This window comes from Geotrypetes seraphini, chromosome 10 (genome assembly GCF_902459505.1).
Source record: "Geotrypetes seraphini chromosome 10, aGeoSer1.1, whole genome shotgun sequence".
NCBI classification, from domain to species: domain Eukaryota; kingdom Metazoa; phylum Chordata; class Amphibia; order Gymnophiona; family Dermophiidae; genus Geotrypetes; species Geotrypetes seraphini.
The window spans coordinates 632920-649248 of NC_047093.1; the positions used below are offsets into that span (position 1 = coordinate 632920).

The 16329-nt window shown below is 44.9% G+C and overlaps 1 protein-coding gene across 5 annotated transcripts in view; it reads left to right on the forward strand.

The window, feature by feature from the left end:
- Positions 1-16329, forward strand: part of CCDC57 (coiled-coil domain containing 57) — a 411998-nt gene that overhangs the window by 314687 nt on the left and 80982 nt on the right. For all 5 annotated transcript variants that reach the window (XR_004540808.1, XM_033960323.1, XM_033960322.1 and 2 more), the window contains one exon: positions 13088-13218. Coding sequence is in view for 4 of the 5 variants with exons in the window: in XM_033960323.1 (XP_033816214.1) it covers positions 13088-13218 (131 nt within the window). In the remaining variant the exon portion in view is untranslated. The remainder of the gene's footprint in view (positions 1-13087; positions 13219-16329) is intronic.

A 16329-nucleotide genomic window follows, 5' to 3' on the forward strand; every position in this document is an offset into this window, starting at 1 on the left:
GTCCCTCCTCCCACTCCCACCCCCATACGCAATCACATCCACAACCACACACACACAAACAAACCAAACCAGAGAACTAACCTAGTGTACTTGCATTCCGCCCTTCTTCCCTCCTCCCCTTCCCAATCCCTAGATTAAACATACACTTCCCCCTCCGCATTTGCGGTGATAGGGGAACGGCAAGGCAGCGAATAGAGAAAAAACGCAAATAACTTTTCATATGTTATCTGCGGTTTTTCTGTAAAAAAACAAAAAACACACAAAACTGCAAATAACCTGAAGAAAGTGCAGCTGAGAGGATCGATTTTCTCTGTGCAACGACGGGAGCAGTGATTTCCTGTGATGTAAATTTGGGGATGGGGCCTTTGATTGAAAAACCGCGAATAACTGAAACCACAGACTGTGAAACCGCGAATACGGAGGGGGAAGTGTATTCAAACAATCATAAAGTGTGCCCCCCGGGATCCCCCCCAAATTAAGAAAAACAAAGTTCCACAATAGCACATTGGATACAGATGTCCAATATAAGGGCTATGCAGAATAAAACAGTGTTCAAAAAAACAATAAGGGCAGTGCCCGTATGCTAGCTATAAGAGCAAATAAAAGCTGAATATGATGAATACCAACCAAAATGACTCAACACTCAACAGCCAATCTTTGAACCATACACGCAGATCTCCTTCTTTTATGGACTCTGGTATACCCACTGTCTGGAGGTTATTCCATCTCACTCAATTTTGCTCAGTTAGCTGCTGAGTGGTGCTTTGCAGGACCTGCATTCTGGTAGTAAGGGAGTTGATCACCGCCTTGTGTTGGATGATTCTGCCCTCTAATTGTAACACCCTACTGTTGAAGGCACCTATGCTGTCTTTGACTTCTTGGATGGTGGTTTGTAGCCCTGACAATTTATCACCCATGATTGCGGTGAGATGTTTCTTTCATTCCAGCACCACAGCCTTACTAAGGTGTACTGTAGGAGGCATAGAGGGAGGCATGCTGTCGAGCATTTTCTCTCTGTCGCCATCTTGATAGAGGTATGGCCTGTAGTGGAACAATGGCTGCGCACTCCTTTATGCAGCATAACCTGCTGAATTGATGTGCTAGTGGAACAGGGTGATGCCCCTGGCCTTTAGAAAGCAAATAGAAATCGTTTGATGCGAATCAAGGAAGGAAAGCCAGAGAAAATAGCAAATTAAGCAGAGCGGCTCCCCAAGCTTCACCTTGGGGCATCCTGCTAGAATGTGCACATCATGTGACCCTGCAGCACAAAATATTTATGCTAGGGTTTTCTTGGCCTAAATACTGGTACCTAAATCCACTTTGGGCGCCCACATGCAAAATACGCCCACAGACTACCCATGACCTGCCCCTAACCACACTTACTTTCTGGTAGGCCCTTTGGACTATGGCCTAGATTCACTAAACTTAATGATCCTGTAATGATGGTCGCAAAACCAGTTTTCATTCCTGTTCCCTGACCCGATTCACTAAACTGTTGTCCGATCAATCTCCTACCCAATCCTCCCATGCAAATTAGTAATACCCCATGCAAAATAGCCAAGCGATTGATTTACTAACAATTGCTTGGCTATTTTGAATCGGGTTTTACTATCCTAAGACCTGACTGCTGCAAACCTGTTGGTGTTACCACACACATAAACCAGCTGAAAAGATTTTTACGATTTGCGATTGTGTCAGCATTCACCAAAATATGCAAATCATTCCGTTTATTTCACAGCATTCTTCACACAACTTTGCAATGATAGTTGTAACTTAAGAACATAAGAATTGCCACTGCTGGGTCAGACCAGTGGTCCATCCTGCCCGCCAGTCCGTTCACGCAGCAGCCCCCAGGTCAAAGACCAGTGCTCTAAATGAGTCCAGCCTCACCTGCGTACGTCCCAGTTTAGCAGGAACTTGTCCAGCCTAATCTTGAAACCCTGGAGGGGTGAAGAAGAACTTCCTTGTGTTTGTATGGAATCTATCCCCTTTCAACTTTAGAGAGTGCCCTCTCATTCTCCCTACCTTGGAGAGTGTGAACAGTCTGTCTTTATCTACTAAGTCTATTCCCTTCAGTATTTTGAATGTTTCGATCATATCTCCTCTCAGTTTCGTCTTTTCAAGGGAAAACAGGCCCAGTTTCTCCAGTCTCTCGCTGTACGGCAACTTCTCCAGCCCCTTAACCATTTTGGTTGCTCTTCTCTGGACCCTTCTCAAGGCTCTTCGCAAAGGTGCTCTCGGTAAGATGAGTGCCTTTAACGCTCACCTTCGATGTGCGCGAATAGCTGAGCGCCGTTGGCCCCTCCCCTTTTAAGGGGGAGCTTCGATGGTCGATGTCGGGGAGTGGGCGGAGCTAACTCGCGATTCCCCCTGTAGTCTCCTGCCTCTGCTTCCCTCGTACTCCTTTCTCCTGCTTTGCTTTTTTGCTTCCCTCTTCCTCTGCTGCTCTCTCTTACTCTGCTGCTCTCTCTGACTCCTGCTCCTCTCTCCTGCTTGCCTGTACAAGCTCCGATCAACTCTGCTCATTGCATGTCGGTAACAAAAATCTCAAGCAAGAATACAGGATGTCTGGGGCGGTACTTGGAGAGACCTCCCAGGAAAGGGACTTGGGAGTTCTGATTGACAAATCGATGAAGCCGTCTACTCAATGTATAGCGGCGGCGGCGAAAAGGGCGAACAGAATGCTAGGAATAATAAAGAAGGGGATCGGAGAAGGTTATTATGCCGCTGTACCGGGCCATTGTGCGCCCTCACCTGGAGTACTCCGTACAGAACTGGTCGTTATATATGAAGAAGGACACGGTACTACTCGAAAGGGTCCAGAGAAGAGAGACTAAGATGGTTAAGAGGTTGGAGGAGCTGCCGTACAGTGAAAGATTAGAGAAACTGGGCCTCTTCTCCCTCGAACAGAGGAGACTGAGAGGGGACATGATCGAAACATTCAAGGTACTGAAGGGGATAGACTTAGTAGATAAGGACAGGTTGTTTACCCTCTCCAAGATAAGGAGAACGAGAGGGCACTCTCTAAAGTTGAAAGGGGATAGATTCCGTACAAACGTAAGGAAATTCTTTTTCCCCAAAGTGGTGAAAAACTGGAACGCTCTTCCAGAGACTGTCGTAGGGGAAAACACCCTCCAGGGATTCAAGACAAAGTTGGACAGATTCCTGCTGAACAAGGACGTGCGCTGGTAGGGCTAGTCTCAGTTAGGGTGCTGGTCTTTGACCAAAAGGGCCGCCGCGTGAGCGGACTGCTGGGCATGATGGACCACTGGCCTGACCCAGCAGCAGCATCTCTTATATTCTTATGCTTTTTTGCTTTCCTCTCCCTTTGCTGCTCTCTCTTCCTCTGCTGCTCTGTCTGACTCCTGCTCCTCTCTCCTGCTTGCCTGTACAATCTCCAATCATCTTTGCAATGATAGTTGTAACTTCCAGAAATAACTAAAGTAATGTATACTGAGCCGTCAGAAGCTGCATCCCAAATACACAAGATATAAGTTTATGGGGCTGTCTGCCGCTGTTACTTCCTCATAGGCTCATATACTTCCAAACATTTATATCTTATTATTTTCATTGATTTATAAATATTTATTAGTCGCAGTAGCGTACTAAGGGGGAGCGGGGGGGGGGGCCTGTCCCTCCCTTGAAAGCCTGCCTGCCTGACCCCCCCCTTGAAGGCCTGTCCCCCTTTTGAAGGCCTGCCTGCCTGTCTCCCCTTTGAAGGCCTGCCTGTCCCCCCCCCCTTGAAGGCCTGCCTGCCTGTCACCCCTCCCTCCCCCTTGAAGGCCTGCCTGCCGGCCTGCCTGCCCCACCCCGAAGGACCGCTCGCCCCCCCTGGCCTTACTGCACCACCTGAATCAGGCCCTGAAGGGGTGCTTCCGGCCTTGAGTTCAGTACCCCCCCACCCCCGAAGGACCGCTCGCCCCCCTGGCCTCCCTGACCACCTATGAAGCAGCCCGCAGTGGGATCGCGATGTCGGCGATCCCTGAGCTGCTGCGGCGCTGCTTCCTGCGCCGCGGTCCCGCCCCTCCCCTCCTCTGACGTCAGAGAAGGGGCGGGACCGCAGCGGAGGAAGCAGCGAAGGGATCGCTGACATCGCGATCCCGCTGCGGGCTGATTCAGGTAGTGCAGGGAGGCCAGGGGGGTGAGCGGTCCTTCGGGGGGGGAGGACTGAACTCAAGGCCGGAAGCACCCCCTCAGGGCCTGATTCAGGTGGTGCAGGGAGGCCAGGGGGGGCGAGCAGTCCTTCGGGATGGGGCAGGCAGGTCAGCAGGCAGGCCTTCAAGGGGGAGGGAGGGGTGACAGGCAGGCAGGCCTTCAAGGGGGGGGGGAGACAGGCAGGCCTTCAAAGGGGAGACAGGCAGGCAGGCCTTCAAAGGGGGGGACAGGCCTTCAAGGGGGGGTCAGGCAGGCAGGCTTTCAAGGGAGGGACAGGCCTTCAAGGGGGGAATAGGCCTTCAAGGGGATCAGGCAGGCCTTCAGGGGGGGACAGGCAGGCAGGCCTTCAAGGGGGGTGCAGGCCTTCGGAGGGGGGTGGGCGCAGGCCTTCGGGGGGTGCAGGCCTTCGGGGGAGTGCAGACCTTCGGGGGGGGGAGTGCAGGCCTTCAGGGGTGGGATGCAGACCTTTAAGGGGGGGACAGGCCTTCAGGGAGGGGGCCCTGGTGTAGAAATACACGGAGGGAATGAGGGGGTTCAAAGAGACGCGCATATGCCAGACTTTGGGTGGGAAAAAATAATGGGTCTGAAAATGGAGAAGAGGGAGAGATGATGGATCATAGTTTTTAGAGAGGGAAGGAGCAGAAAGGGAGAGAAGTTGGACACAAGGGATGGTGTGGAGGGGGGGATAGAGATACTGGATAGGAGGGTAGTTGGGAAAAGAAAGGGAGAGATGGTGGACCCTGGGGTGGTGGGGAAGGAGGGAGAGATGCTGGATGAAAAGGTAGTTAAGAAAAGATAGATCTGTGGAGGGAGACGAAAAAAGGATAGATGCCAGACCTCCTGGGGAGGGAAGGGAAACAGGGAGGACAGAGATGGCAGATGGATGGTTAGCATGCAGAAAGAAGGAAGAAGGAGAACCTGGCAAGCAAGTTATCAGAAGACAACCAGAGCCTTGGACCAACAAGATTTGAAAAATAACCAGACGACAAAATGTAGAAAAATTAATTTTATTTTCTGTTTTGTGATTACAATGTCAGATTTGAAATGTGTATCCTGCCAGAGCTGGTGTTAGACCGCAAACATGAGCTAGGATTTAACAGAGAGGAAAAGTCATTTTTGTTTCTTTATTTTATTTACACCACAGCGCCAGTGTGGTTAGGAGAAGCCAAAGGGGGGTGAAAAAGCTATAAAATAAACCCACCAGGATGTTTTAAAAAAAACAAACAAACACCCAATTGGGCAGGAAAGTTGAATTGAAAAACCAATTCAATAGGCTGAATCGAATCGAAAATTTTTTTTTTCTTGAATCGGGCAGCACTAGTTTGCACTACTGTCTTAGACTTTGGGATTGGAGAGAGATGGCATCCTCAGTACTTTATAATGCAAGTGAAACGAGGATTTGGTCAGACTTTTGAAGGGTCTGCAGAAGAAAAATATTGTATAGGCCGGGGACATGAGACAGCAGGAAACGGGAACTTTTCTTCCTTCTATTTTTGTGAATGGCAAGGCTGAGGATGTCAGAGAGTTCAATTAAAATATGTGCTTTATAAGAAAATATAATAATGTGTTTTATAAAGTTTGTAAGCATTGCTGGCCTACCCGTTGAGGTGTTCCTAATGGTGGTGGTGGTGGCGGCAGCGTGTCAATGTGTTGAGAGGAAGAGGTGGTCTGGGAAATTCTGCTGAGCAAACTCTGGGCCCATTTCCACCCCCCAGTTAGTCCACTCCACTCAACTGGTTCACACACTGAGTGGGTCTTTGGGTGTTGTTCCTGGGTAGTTGTTTTGGGATCTCTTCTAGTGGTTTGTCAGTATCTCCTTGTGGTCCAAGGAAGGAAACTTTGTTAACCTTAGCATTGACCTTCAGAATATGTTTGTAACAGCACTGCTTGTGTGGCATTAGACTATGTAGTGATCGAAAGAAAAAAACAGATCTTTGCACATTTTTGCACTATATGGTGGGTGTATGAGGAAATTCACATTTCCTGCATAGCTAAGTCCTTGTGAAGTTACCTTGTTCTTTCTGTTTTGACATCTAGCAAGGTCTCTGTTTGGAAGGAAAGAACTAAGCTTAAAAATGAAGGGGCCAGAAGTTATGGTAAAAGCAGATAGCATTGCTGATTTTAAGAAAGGTTTGGACAAATTCCTGGAGGAAAAGTCCATAGTCTGTTATTAAAGACATGGGGGAAGTGTCTGCTTGCCCTGGATCGGTGGCATGGAATGTTGCTACTCTTTGGGTTTTGTCCAGGTACTAATGACCTGGATTGGTTACCATGAGAATGGGCTACTGGGCATGATGGACCATTGGTCTGACCCAGTTAGGCTATTCTTATGTTATGTTCTCATCTGTAGGGGTCTTTGTTTTTACTTCTTATTTTAATGTATTTTTTTTCTGGGAACTTATCAGTGTTTTTTAGAATGGGAACAAAAATGGAAGAGAATTAATGTGTGTGGAATGGGGGGGGGTTTACTAATTTCTTCAGCTAAATAATTAAATCCACTTCAACCAGACATAGGACAACTCACGCACCATTCACACATCCTCCAACCAAAATCATCAAAAGAAAAAAAACTGTTCGACAACCTCCTAACACTCGACCCCCAACTCTACAACCTATTGACCTCGATCACAGACTACAAAACCTTCAAAAAAGAAATAAAAACCCTTCTATTCAAAAACACATAAAACCGAACTAACACAATCAGAACTGTCCCAAGCATCACCTGCAACTACTCCATATGTACTTCTGATGTCATGACAATTCAGACATAATTTATGTTATGTTTGGATTAATGGTTACATATATGAGGTTCAATAAAAGAAAAATTTCAGTGCCTGTTTCTATTATGACCATTTATTTTTCATGGTTATTACAAAAAATATTTTTTTACATGGGGGGGTGTCAAAAAATGATGGGCCCTGGGTGCCACATACCCTAGGTACGCCACTGATTAGTCGATCACCTTTCCAGCTTAAAAAGATAATTTATTGAAAACTATGGTTTGGTATAGGTTCTAGTTTTATTCAAATGATTCAGACACTGTATAGCTCTCCGGGTGCAAGATTATACATTAATAATAATTTGTCAGATCGGTTTAACTTGCGGAGGGGGGTTAGACAGGGTTGTCCTTTATCTCCTTTGCTTTTTGATGTTGTTCTGGAACCCTTGTTAATAGCCATTAATCAAGCAAAGGGGATACAAGGTATTCCATATTTGAATTGGGAATATAAACTCTCTGCTTATGCAGATGATATACTGCTTTATTTGAGAAACCCAGAAACTTCCATTCCGTGCTTATTTGAATTGATAGAACAATTTGGACAGTTTTCAGGATATAAGATCAATTGGAGTAAGTCTGAAGTTCTTCCGCTTAATGTCCATTGTACCAAAGGTTTATTTGAATCATTCTCATTTGTTTGGAAAGAAGATGGATTAAAATACTTAGGTATAACTATTACAAAGACAATAGAGGATACAGTGAAAGAGAATGAAAAATTTTTATTAAGTAAAATAACAGAAATGTGTGAGCAATGGGATCCTTTATATCTTTCTTGGTGGGGGAGAGTCCAAACTATTAAAATGATGATACTGCCTGTGGTTTGTTATCAAATGAGTATGATACCAGTTTTTTTTCAGGGGTCCTTTTACAAAAATTTGAATGGTATTCTTACAAAATTTGTTTGTTTGGGTAAAAGGCCTAGAATTGCTTTAGTATCTCTACAAAAGATGAGGGAGACAGGAAGGGAGTGATAAAAGAAGAAAACATGCCGAATCCAGAAAAAACCTTCAAAGGGGACCAAGAGGAAAAACTATTGTCAATAGAGGTGAGCCTCGAAGACGTACTCAAACAGATAGATAGATTAAAAACAGACAAATCACCGGGACCGGATGGAATCCACCCGAGAATACTGAAGGAGCTCAGAGATGAAATAGCGGAATTACTACTAAAGATCTGCAACCTATCCTTGAAAATAGGGGTAATCCCAGAGGACTGGAGGATAGCGAATGTTACACCTATCTTCAAAAAGGGATCCAGAGGCGACCCAGGGAACTACAGACCAGTGAGCTTAACTTCAGTTCCGGGGAAGATGGCTGAATCATTAATCAAAGACAGCATCAATGAACATATAGAGAGAAATAATCTGATGAGAACCAGCCGCATGGTTTCTGTAAAGGAAGATCTTGCCAGACGAACCTACTGTACTTCTTCGAGGGGATAAACAAACAATTGGACCATGGTGACCCCATAGACATCATATATCTGGACTTCCAAAAAGTCTTCGACAAGGTACCCCATGAGCGCCTGCTAAGAAAACTGTGGAACCACGGAGTGGAAGGAGACATGCACAGATGGATCTGTAATTGGCTGGAGGACAGGAGGCAGAGGGTGGGAGTAAAGGGACACTACTCGGAATGGGAAGCAGTTACGAGCAGTGTCCCGCAGAGGTCAGTGCTGGGACCACTGCTGTTCAATATATTCATTAATGACCTAGAAGCAGGGACAAAGTGCGAGGTTATAAAATTTGCGGACGACACAAAACTCTCCAGCAGGGTTAGAACTGTTGAAGAATGTAAAGAGCTACAAAGAGACCTGAATAAATTGAGTGAATGGGCAAATAAATGGCAAATGTGGTTCAATGTAGAGAAATGCAAAGTCTTGCACATAGGGAAAGGAAAACCGATGTACAACTATAGCATGAGGGGGATGGTATTGGGGAAAAGCAACCTAGAAAAGGACTTGGGGGTTCTGGTGGACCAAACAATGAAGCCGGGGGCACAATGCGCAGCGGCCTCAAAGAAGGTGAACAGAATGCTGGGCATTATCAAACAAGGAATCACTACCAGAACCAAAGAAGTTATCTTGCCGCTATATCGGGCGATGGTGCGCCTGCATCTGAAGTACTGCATTCAATACTGGTCGCCGTACCTTAAGAAGGATATGGCGACACTTGAGAGAGTCCAAAGAAGAGCAACGAAAATGATAAAGGGCATGGAAAACCTTCAATATGCCGAAAGGCTGGAGAAACTGGGGCTCTTTTCCCTGGAAAAACGGAGGCTTAGAGGGGACATGATAGAAACTTACAAGATCATAAAAGGTATAGAGAGGGTAGAGAGGGACAGATTCTTCAAACTGGCCGGGGAAACAAGAACAAGAGGGCACTCAAGAAAATTGAAGGGAGACAGATTCAGAACGAATGCTAGGAAGTTCTTCTTCACTCAGAGGGTGGTGGTTGCCTGGAATGCACTTCCAGAGGAGGTGGTAGAGCAGAGTACGATTTTGGGTTTCAAGAAGAGGTTGGACAGGTTCCTGAAGGAAAAGGGGTTTGAGGGATATAGATAGAGGGGGTACTATACAGGACAAAATGTCTTCAGTAGAGGATCACTTGCATGTCACTGACCTGGGGGGCCGCCGCAAGAGTGGACAGCTGGGCACAATGGACCTTTGGTCTGACTCGGCAGAGGCGATGCTTATGTTCTTATGGAGGGAGGGTAAATTTTCCAAATTTTTATAGGTATCATCAAGCCTATATTTTACGACAGGGTATGTATTGGGTTCTCCCAGAGCTCATGGAGACTGTCCCAGATTGGTTGTATTTAGAATGGCGGCTCCTGTTTCCTTTACATTTGTCTCATCTTCTTAGTATAAAATTGCCTAGGAAATATAAAGAAAATAGAATTTTGATGGATAATGGAGAACTTTATGTTATGTTAGTAACTTATCGCTCAATCCAATTTCTAAATCATTAAATCAATCCATTTGGCTAAACTCCAAGATTAAAATTGGCAGATTTCAAATTGTCTGGAAGCATTGGATTATTGCAGGTATACGTACTCTAAATGATGTTATTTTAAATGGTAAACTGCTTGATTTTTCACAGTTGCAGCATAAATATGGTTTAAATAAACTACAAAGTTTTAAATGGTTGCAGTTGAAGCAGGCTATTCAGGAGGGGTTCCCTGAATGGAAAGATCTTAATACTCAGTATAGTCTGGAATTCCTATGCTTTCAGGCAGATTTCTTGGGACACCAAGCCGCGCAGTGGTATAAATTGTTATATGGATACTTGAATAAGAAACAAAAAACTGGTCTTAAAGACATTTGGAGCATTGAGATCAAGCACCAAATTTCTGCTTCTCAATGGCCACGGATTTGGTCTTGGAGAATAAGATGTACAATGTCAGCATCTACTAGACAAACTTGGTTCTTTTTAGTGCATAGAGCTTTTTGGACCCCAGTTCATTTACAGAAGTTAGATAGCTCTAAGTTAAATAGATGCTGGCACTGTAATCTAGATGCTGGGACTTTAGATCATTTACTTTTTTTTGTCCTTGTATCAATGCCTTTTGGAAGTCAATTTGGTCCCAAATTAATTCATTACTAGAAAAGCATATTGCCCTATCCTATGATACCATTTTATTTGGAACATCTATGAGATTAAAGAGCCAAATTTCAGCAAGTAATAATAAACTTCTTTTAATAATGACGGGAGTGCCATTCAACATATTACCAGAAATTGGAAAGATTACACTAGGCTTAATTACTCCTTTTGGTGGAATTCAGTATGTCATATCTATAAAATGGAAAGAATAATTGCTATACAGAAGGGGAATTATAATAACTTTAAAAAGATCTGGGGGCCATTGATTGCATATTCTAATGATTAGACACCTTAGATACCTTTCTACGTACAAGAGTATAATTAGTGTGGGATGGGGGGTGGAAGATGTGAGATTTACTTGATTCATTATTATTGGAAGGGATGAGAGGGGGAGGGAGTTCTTTTATGTACTTGTGAAGACGTTGATAAGAATGTCAAGTGATTTATATGAGTTCTCTGATATAATATTATACACTTGTATGAACTGAAAATGAATAAAGATTTAAGAAAAAAAAGAAAACTTATCTTTGAAGTCCTGATTCAAATTAAACTGATACCAGGAGCAGCAGTGCGCCAACGCCAAATATAGATTCACTAAACTCAACAATCCTGTAATGGCTCAATATACATAACTTTAGTTATTGCTGGAAGTTACAACTATTAGAGAATGACACTGTGGTTGTTACCCGTGGCTAGCCGTGGGTAACCCGCCAAAACGGTGACCAAAAAAAAAGGTCACCGCGAGATCGGGGACAAGGCCATTCACTGCCCCGTGGAGCGGTGAATGATTAGCACGCGCGGTGAACGAGCGTTCGATCCGGCAGCTCCCTCTCTCCTGCCGGCCATGCATCTCCCTCCCTCCCTCCTTTTCCCTTACCTTTTCTTGTTGAAACTGGTGATTTCTATAAGGCTATGAGCTATATTACAGCCGGAGCCTTGAAGTTGCTTCATGTTGCCTGCTGGAAAAATCTCCTCTGATGCATGTTGCATCGGAGGAGACTTTTCTAGCAGGCAACCCGACGCGACTTCAAGTCTTCGGCTGTAATACAGCGTATAGCCTTATACAAATTGCCAGTTTCGCCACATGAGAAGGTAAGAGTGAGGGAGAGAAATGCACGGCTGACCGGCGGGAGGCAGTTGCTGGATCGCAGGAAGGGTGCTGTGGGTGGGGGGATGGAGAGGAGAAGACGCTGAAGACGGGGCGGTGAAAGGGAGAGCGGGGACGGTAAAGAGGCGGCAGAGACGGGGACGGGGCGGTGAAGAGGATGGTGGTCCGGGGACGGGGCAGTGACAGGGACAGAAATTTTCCCCATGTCATTCTCTAACAACTATCATTGCAAAGTTGTGTGAAGAATGGTGTGAAATAAACAGAATGATTTGCATATTTTGGTGAATGGTAACTATGTCACCGACAGGTCTGCCTGGTTTTTGTTTTTTTTAAATTTATTTAATGGCACAGATATTTTGCGTGTATTAAACATGCAAAATAACTGCCCGATTAATTTATTTTTTTTTTTTTTAAAAGCCCCCTCCCTTCATGAACCCCAAAAAATGCCCCCTACCGCCGCCTGCCGATGCTTGCTGCCACCTCAAAATTATGGCAGGAGGGATTCCCACTCCCTCCTGTCATTGGCCCCTCTTCTTCCCCCCCAAAAAAAAACAAATGGCAGGAGGGATGCTCACTCCTTCTTTCCACTGGACAACACCCCCCTCCCTGTACCTTAAGTTGGGAGCAGGAGGGGTGTTCAGTCCCTCCTGTACCTCCGTACTCCAGTGATGCGTCTGTCTGGGCCTTATGTTCCGCCTCGGTGCATCATGTGATGCACGGGGAAGGGCCTAAGGCCTTGATTGGCTCAGACGTCTCGGGTTCCTCCCTTGGGAAGGGCCTGAGGTGCCTGAGCCAATCAGGGGCTTCCTTAGGGAGTAGCCTAAGGAAGTCCCTGATTGGCCATTGGTTTGGCTAATCAGGGACTTCCTTAGGCAACTCTCTAAAGAAGTCCCTGATTGGCTCAGGCACCTTAGGCCCATCCCAAAGGAGGAGCCCGAGGCGCCTGAGCCAATCATGGTCTTAGGCTCCTCCCCATGCATCATATGATGCACCGGGGCGGGGCCTAAGGCCCAGGCAGATGCAATGCTGGAGTCCAGAGGAGCAGGAAGGACTGAGCACCCCTCCTGCTCCCAACTTAAGATATGGGGAGGGGGTGTCGGGCGTCAGTGGTTGGGCTGTTGTCCGGTGGCAGGAGGAAGTGGGCATCCCTCCTGCCATTTGGTTTTTTGGGGAGGGGAAGAAGAGGGGCTGATGGCAGGAGGGAGTGGGAATCCCTCCTGCCATAATTTTGAGGTGGCTGTTTTAAAATTGGCCAGGAATCGGCCAACAGCGATTGAATTGCTATCTTTAGAGAATCTGGACCTAGGTGCCAGCGAAGTTAGGTGCCTATCCTACTAATTTAAATTTAAGGCAATTATGAGGTGCTAATTGCTTGTTATTGGTGCTGACTAAGCTTTTAAAATATGCATTTGGAAACAATGACTTTTTTTATCCCTTGCTATAGGACCTAAACCTTCTGGTAACCCTCCAGAGCCCACAGTCCATTCCAGTGCTTTGCATCCCAAAGAGCTGGTCCAAAAAGCACAAAGTCGTTTATTTGCATTAGAGCAGCTGCAGTACCAGCTCACTAAACAGGTAACAGCTTCAAGATCTGAGAAATGGATTTCACTCTGGTCTTTTCTACAAAAGGAAGCTTTTTAATTGGAGTTGCTATTTAATTGGTTTCAGAACATAGCAGTCACAAAACTTCTCAACTTTAAGTTTACAGTACTTATAATAAGAAAGTATCTGCCAGACTGGATGTGACCAATTTACTGCCTCTGATGGTGATAAGCAGTAGGTCTTTACACTAAGAAACAGCAAATCAAAGTGGTTTAGGAATGCACTGAATTTGAGTGACATTCCTGACAATTACATTTAGTAGCATCTGATTGATCTATTTTCCCCCCCAAAAAAGAAAAGCAAATCCTTTGTAGACCTCAACAAGGCTCCACAAAGGGGCTTAGGCAATGAAGGTCAGCGTACATGTGAAGACTTTTCTAGGATGCATGCAGAATTAAGAACCTTATGTGTGTGCTGAGGGACAGTTTTAAAAAGCCCTATCTGCATGTAAACGTTTTTTATGTGTCAAAGTAGGTACTTAAATAGTTGTGCATATGGTATGGGCCTAACATAATAAAGGATTTTGTATGTTTACATAAAAATATAGTAAATGACATCAGATACTACTACTATTAATCATTTCTATAGTGCTACTAGGCATACATGGTGTTGTACACATTATATGCAGGTATTATGTCTCTTCCGGGCTCACAATCTAAGTTTTGTATCTGGGCCAACAGTGCCAAGTGTCCTGCCCAGGGTCACAAAGAATCTACAGATAAAAACTACATGGCATATCACGTCTATCCTTCCCCTCTGTTAGAGATCCTATGTGCTTGTGGCGTGTTTTCAGTGCAGTGTTGAAAGAAAACTCTGATAACCAGCCAACATGGTTTCTGCAAGGGGAGATCGTGCCTAACGAACTTATTGCACTTCTTCGAAGGAATTAACAAATGGATGGACAAAGGAGACCCCATAGACATCATATATCTAGATTTCCAAAAAGCCTTTGACAAGGTGCCCCATGAACGCCTACTCCAGAAACTAAAGAACCATGGGGTGGAAGGAGACGTACAAAGATGGATCAGAGACTAGCTGGCGGGTAGGAAACAGAGGGTAGGAGTGAAGGGACACTACTCGGACTGGAGGAGGGTCATGAGTGGGGTCCCACAGGGCTCAGTGCTCGGGCCACTGCTACTTAATATATTCATAAATGATCTAGAAACAGGGATGAAGTGTGAGATAATAAAATTTGCGGACGACACCAAACTATTTAGTGGAGCTCGGACTAAAGAGGACTGTGAAGAATTGCAAAGGGACTTGGACAAACTAGGGGAATGGGCGACAAGATGGCAGATGAAGTTCAACGTTGAGAAATGTAAAGTATTACATGTGGGAAACAGAAACCCGAGGTACAACTATACGATGGGAGAGATGTTATTAAATGAAAGTACCCAAGAAAGGGACTTGGGGGTAATGGTGGACATGACAATGAAGCCGATGACACAGTGCGCAGCGGCCGCTAAGAAGGCAAACAGAATGCTAGGCATAATCAAGAAGGGTATTACAACCAGAACAAAAGAAGTTATCCTGCCATTGTATCAGGCGATGGTGCGTCCGCATCTGGAGTACTGCGTCCAATATTGGTCGCCGTACCTTAAGAAGGACATGGCGTTATTCGAGAGGGTTCAGAGGAGAGCGACACGTCTGATAAAGGGGATGGAAAACCTTTCATACACTGAGAAATTGGAGAAACTGGGTCTCTTTTCCCTGGAGAAGAGGAGACTTAGAGGGGATATGATAGAGACTTACAAGATCATGAAGGACATAGAGAGAGTAGAGAGGGACAGATTCTTCAAACTTTCGAATAATAAAAGAACAAGAGGGCATTCAGAAAAGTTGAAAGGGGACAGATTCAAAACCAATGCTAGGAAGTTCTTCTTTATCTAACATGTGGTGGACCCTGGAATGCGCTTCCAGAGAGCGTAATAGGGCAGTGTACTGTACTGGGGTTCAAGAAAGGATTGGACAATTTCCTGCTGGAAAAGGGGATAGAAGGGTATAGATAGAGGATTACTGCACAGGTCCTGGACCTGTTGGACCGCCGCGTAAGCGGACTGCTGGGCACGATGGACCTCAGGTCTGACACAGCAGAGGCATCGCTTATGTTCTTATGTTCTTAGGGCAAAGGATGAAGTTAAGAAGTGATAGGCTCAGGAATAATCTAAGGAAATACTTTTTTACGGAAAGGTTAGTAGATGCGTGCAACAGTTTCCCGGAAGAGGTGGTGGAGACAGAGACTGAGTCTGAATTCAAGAAAGCCTGGAATAGGCACGTGGGATCTCTTAGAGAGAGGAAGAGATAGTGGATGCTGTGGATGGGCAGACTGGATGGGCCATTTGGCCTTTATCTACCATCATATATTTCTATGTAGTAGTATATATGTTCTTTATGTGTATATGTGGTTGAAGGTGGAAGTAGGACCTGGGAATATAAAGCTTGTGACCATAGAGAATGCTTTGGGATATTTGCAGGCAAATTTTTTGTTTGGTTATGTATTAGGATTTATTTACCACCTTTTGGAAAAAAAGGCACAGTAAGAATTTATAGTTCATTTCAAACATAGATATTTGTGGTGTTAATTTTCGGCAATGAAACATACAAGTCTTAATTGCAGTGTTGTCCACAGTACAATGCAAGTCTCGAGACCATTTTGATTTATACATCCCATAAGGCAAATCTCTCAAATGTTCCTGGAGGTAATAATAATAATAATAATAACAGTTTATATACCGCAGGGCCGTGAAGTTCTATGCGGTTTACAATGATTAGAAAGATGCTACAAATTGAGTGGAACTTACATAGTTGGAGATTAGTGGCTAACAGACACGATTAGTGGCTAACAGTTTAAGGGATCAGTTTTTATGGGAGAGATTGTACAGATTCGTTACCTAGGTACTTCAAGAACAGGTATGTTTTTAAATATTTCCAAAATTCACCATATCTGTGATGACATCTCAATGAAATTTGAGATTGAGCTGAGAAGCATAAGGCATCTGACAAAGATTCCAATCTCACGTCAGTTAGGCAATCAGATGACAAAGTGCCAACATAATGACATATTTGGTTATAGGTGAATCGGTC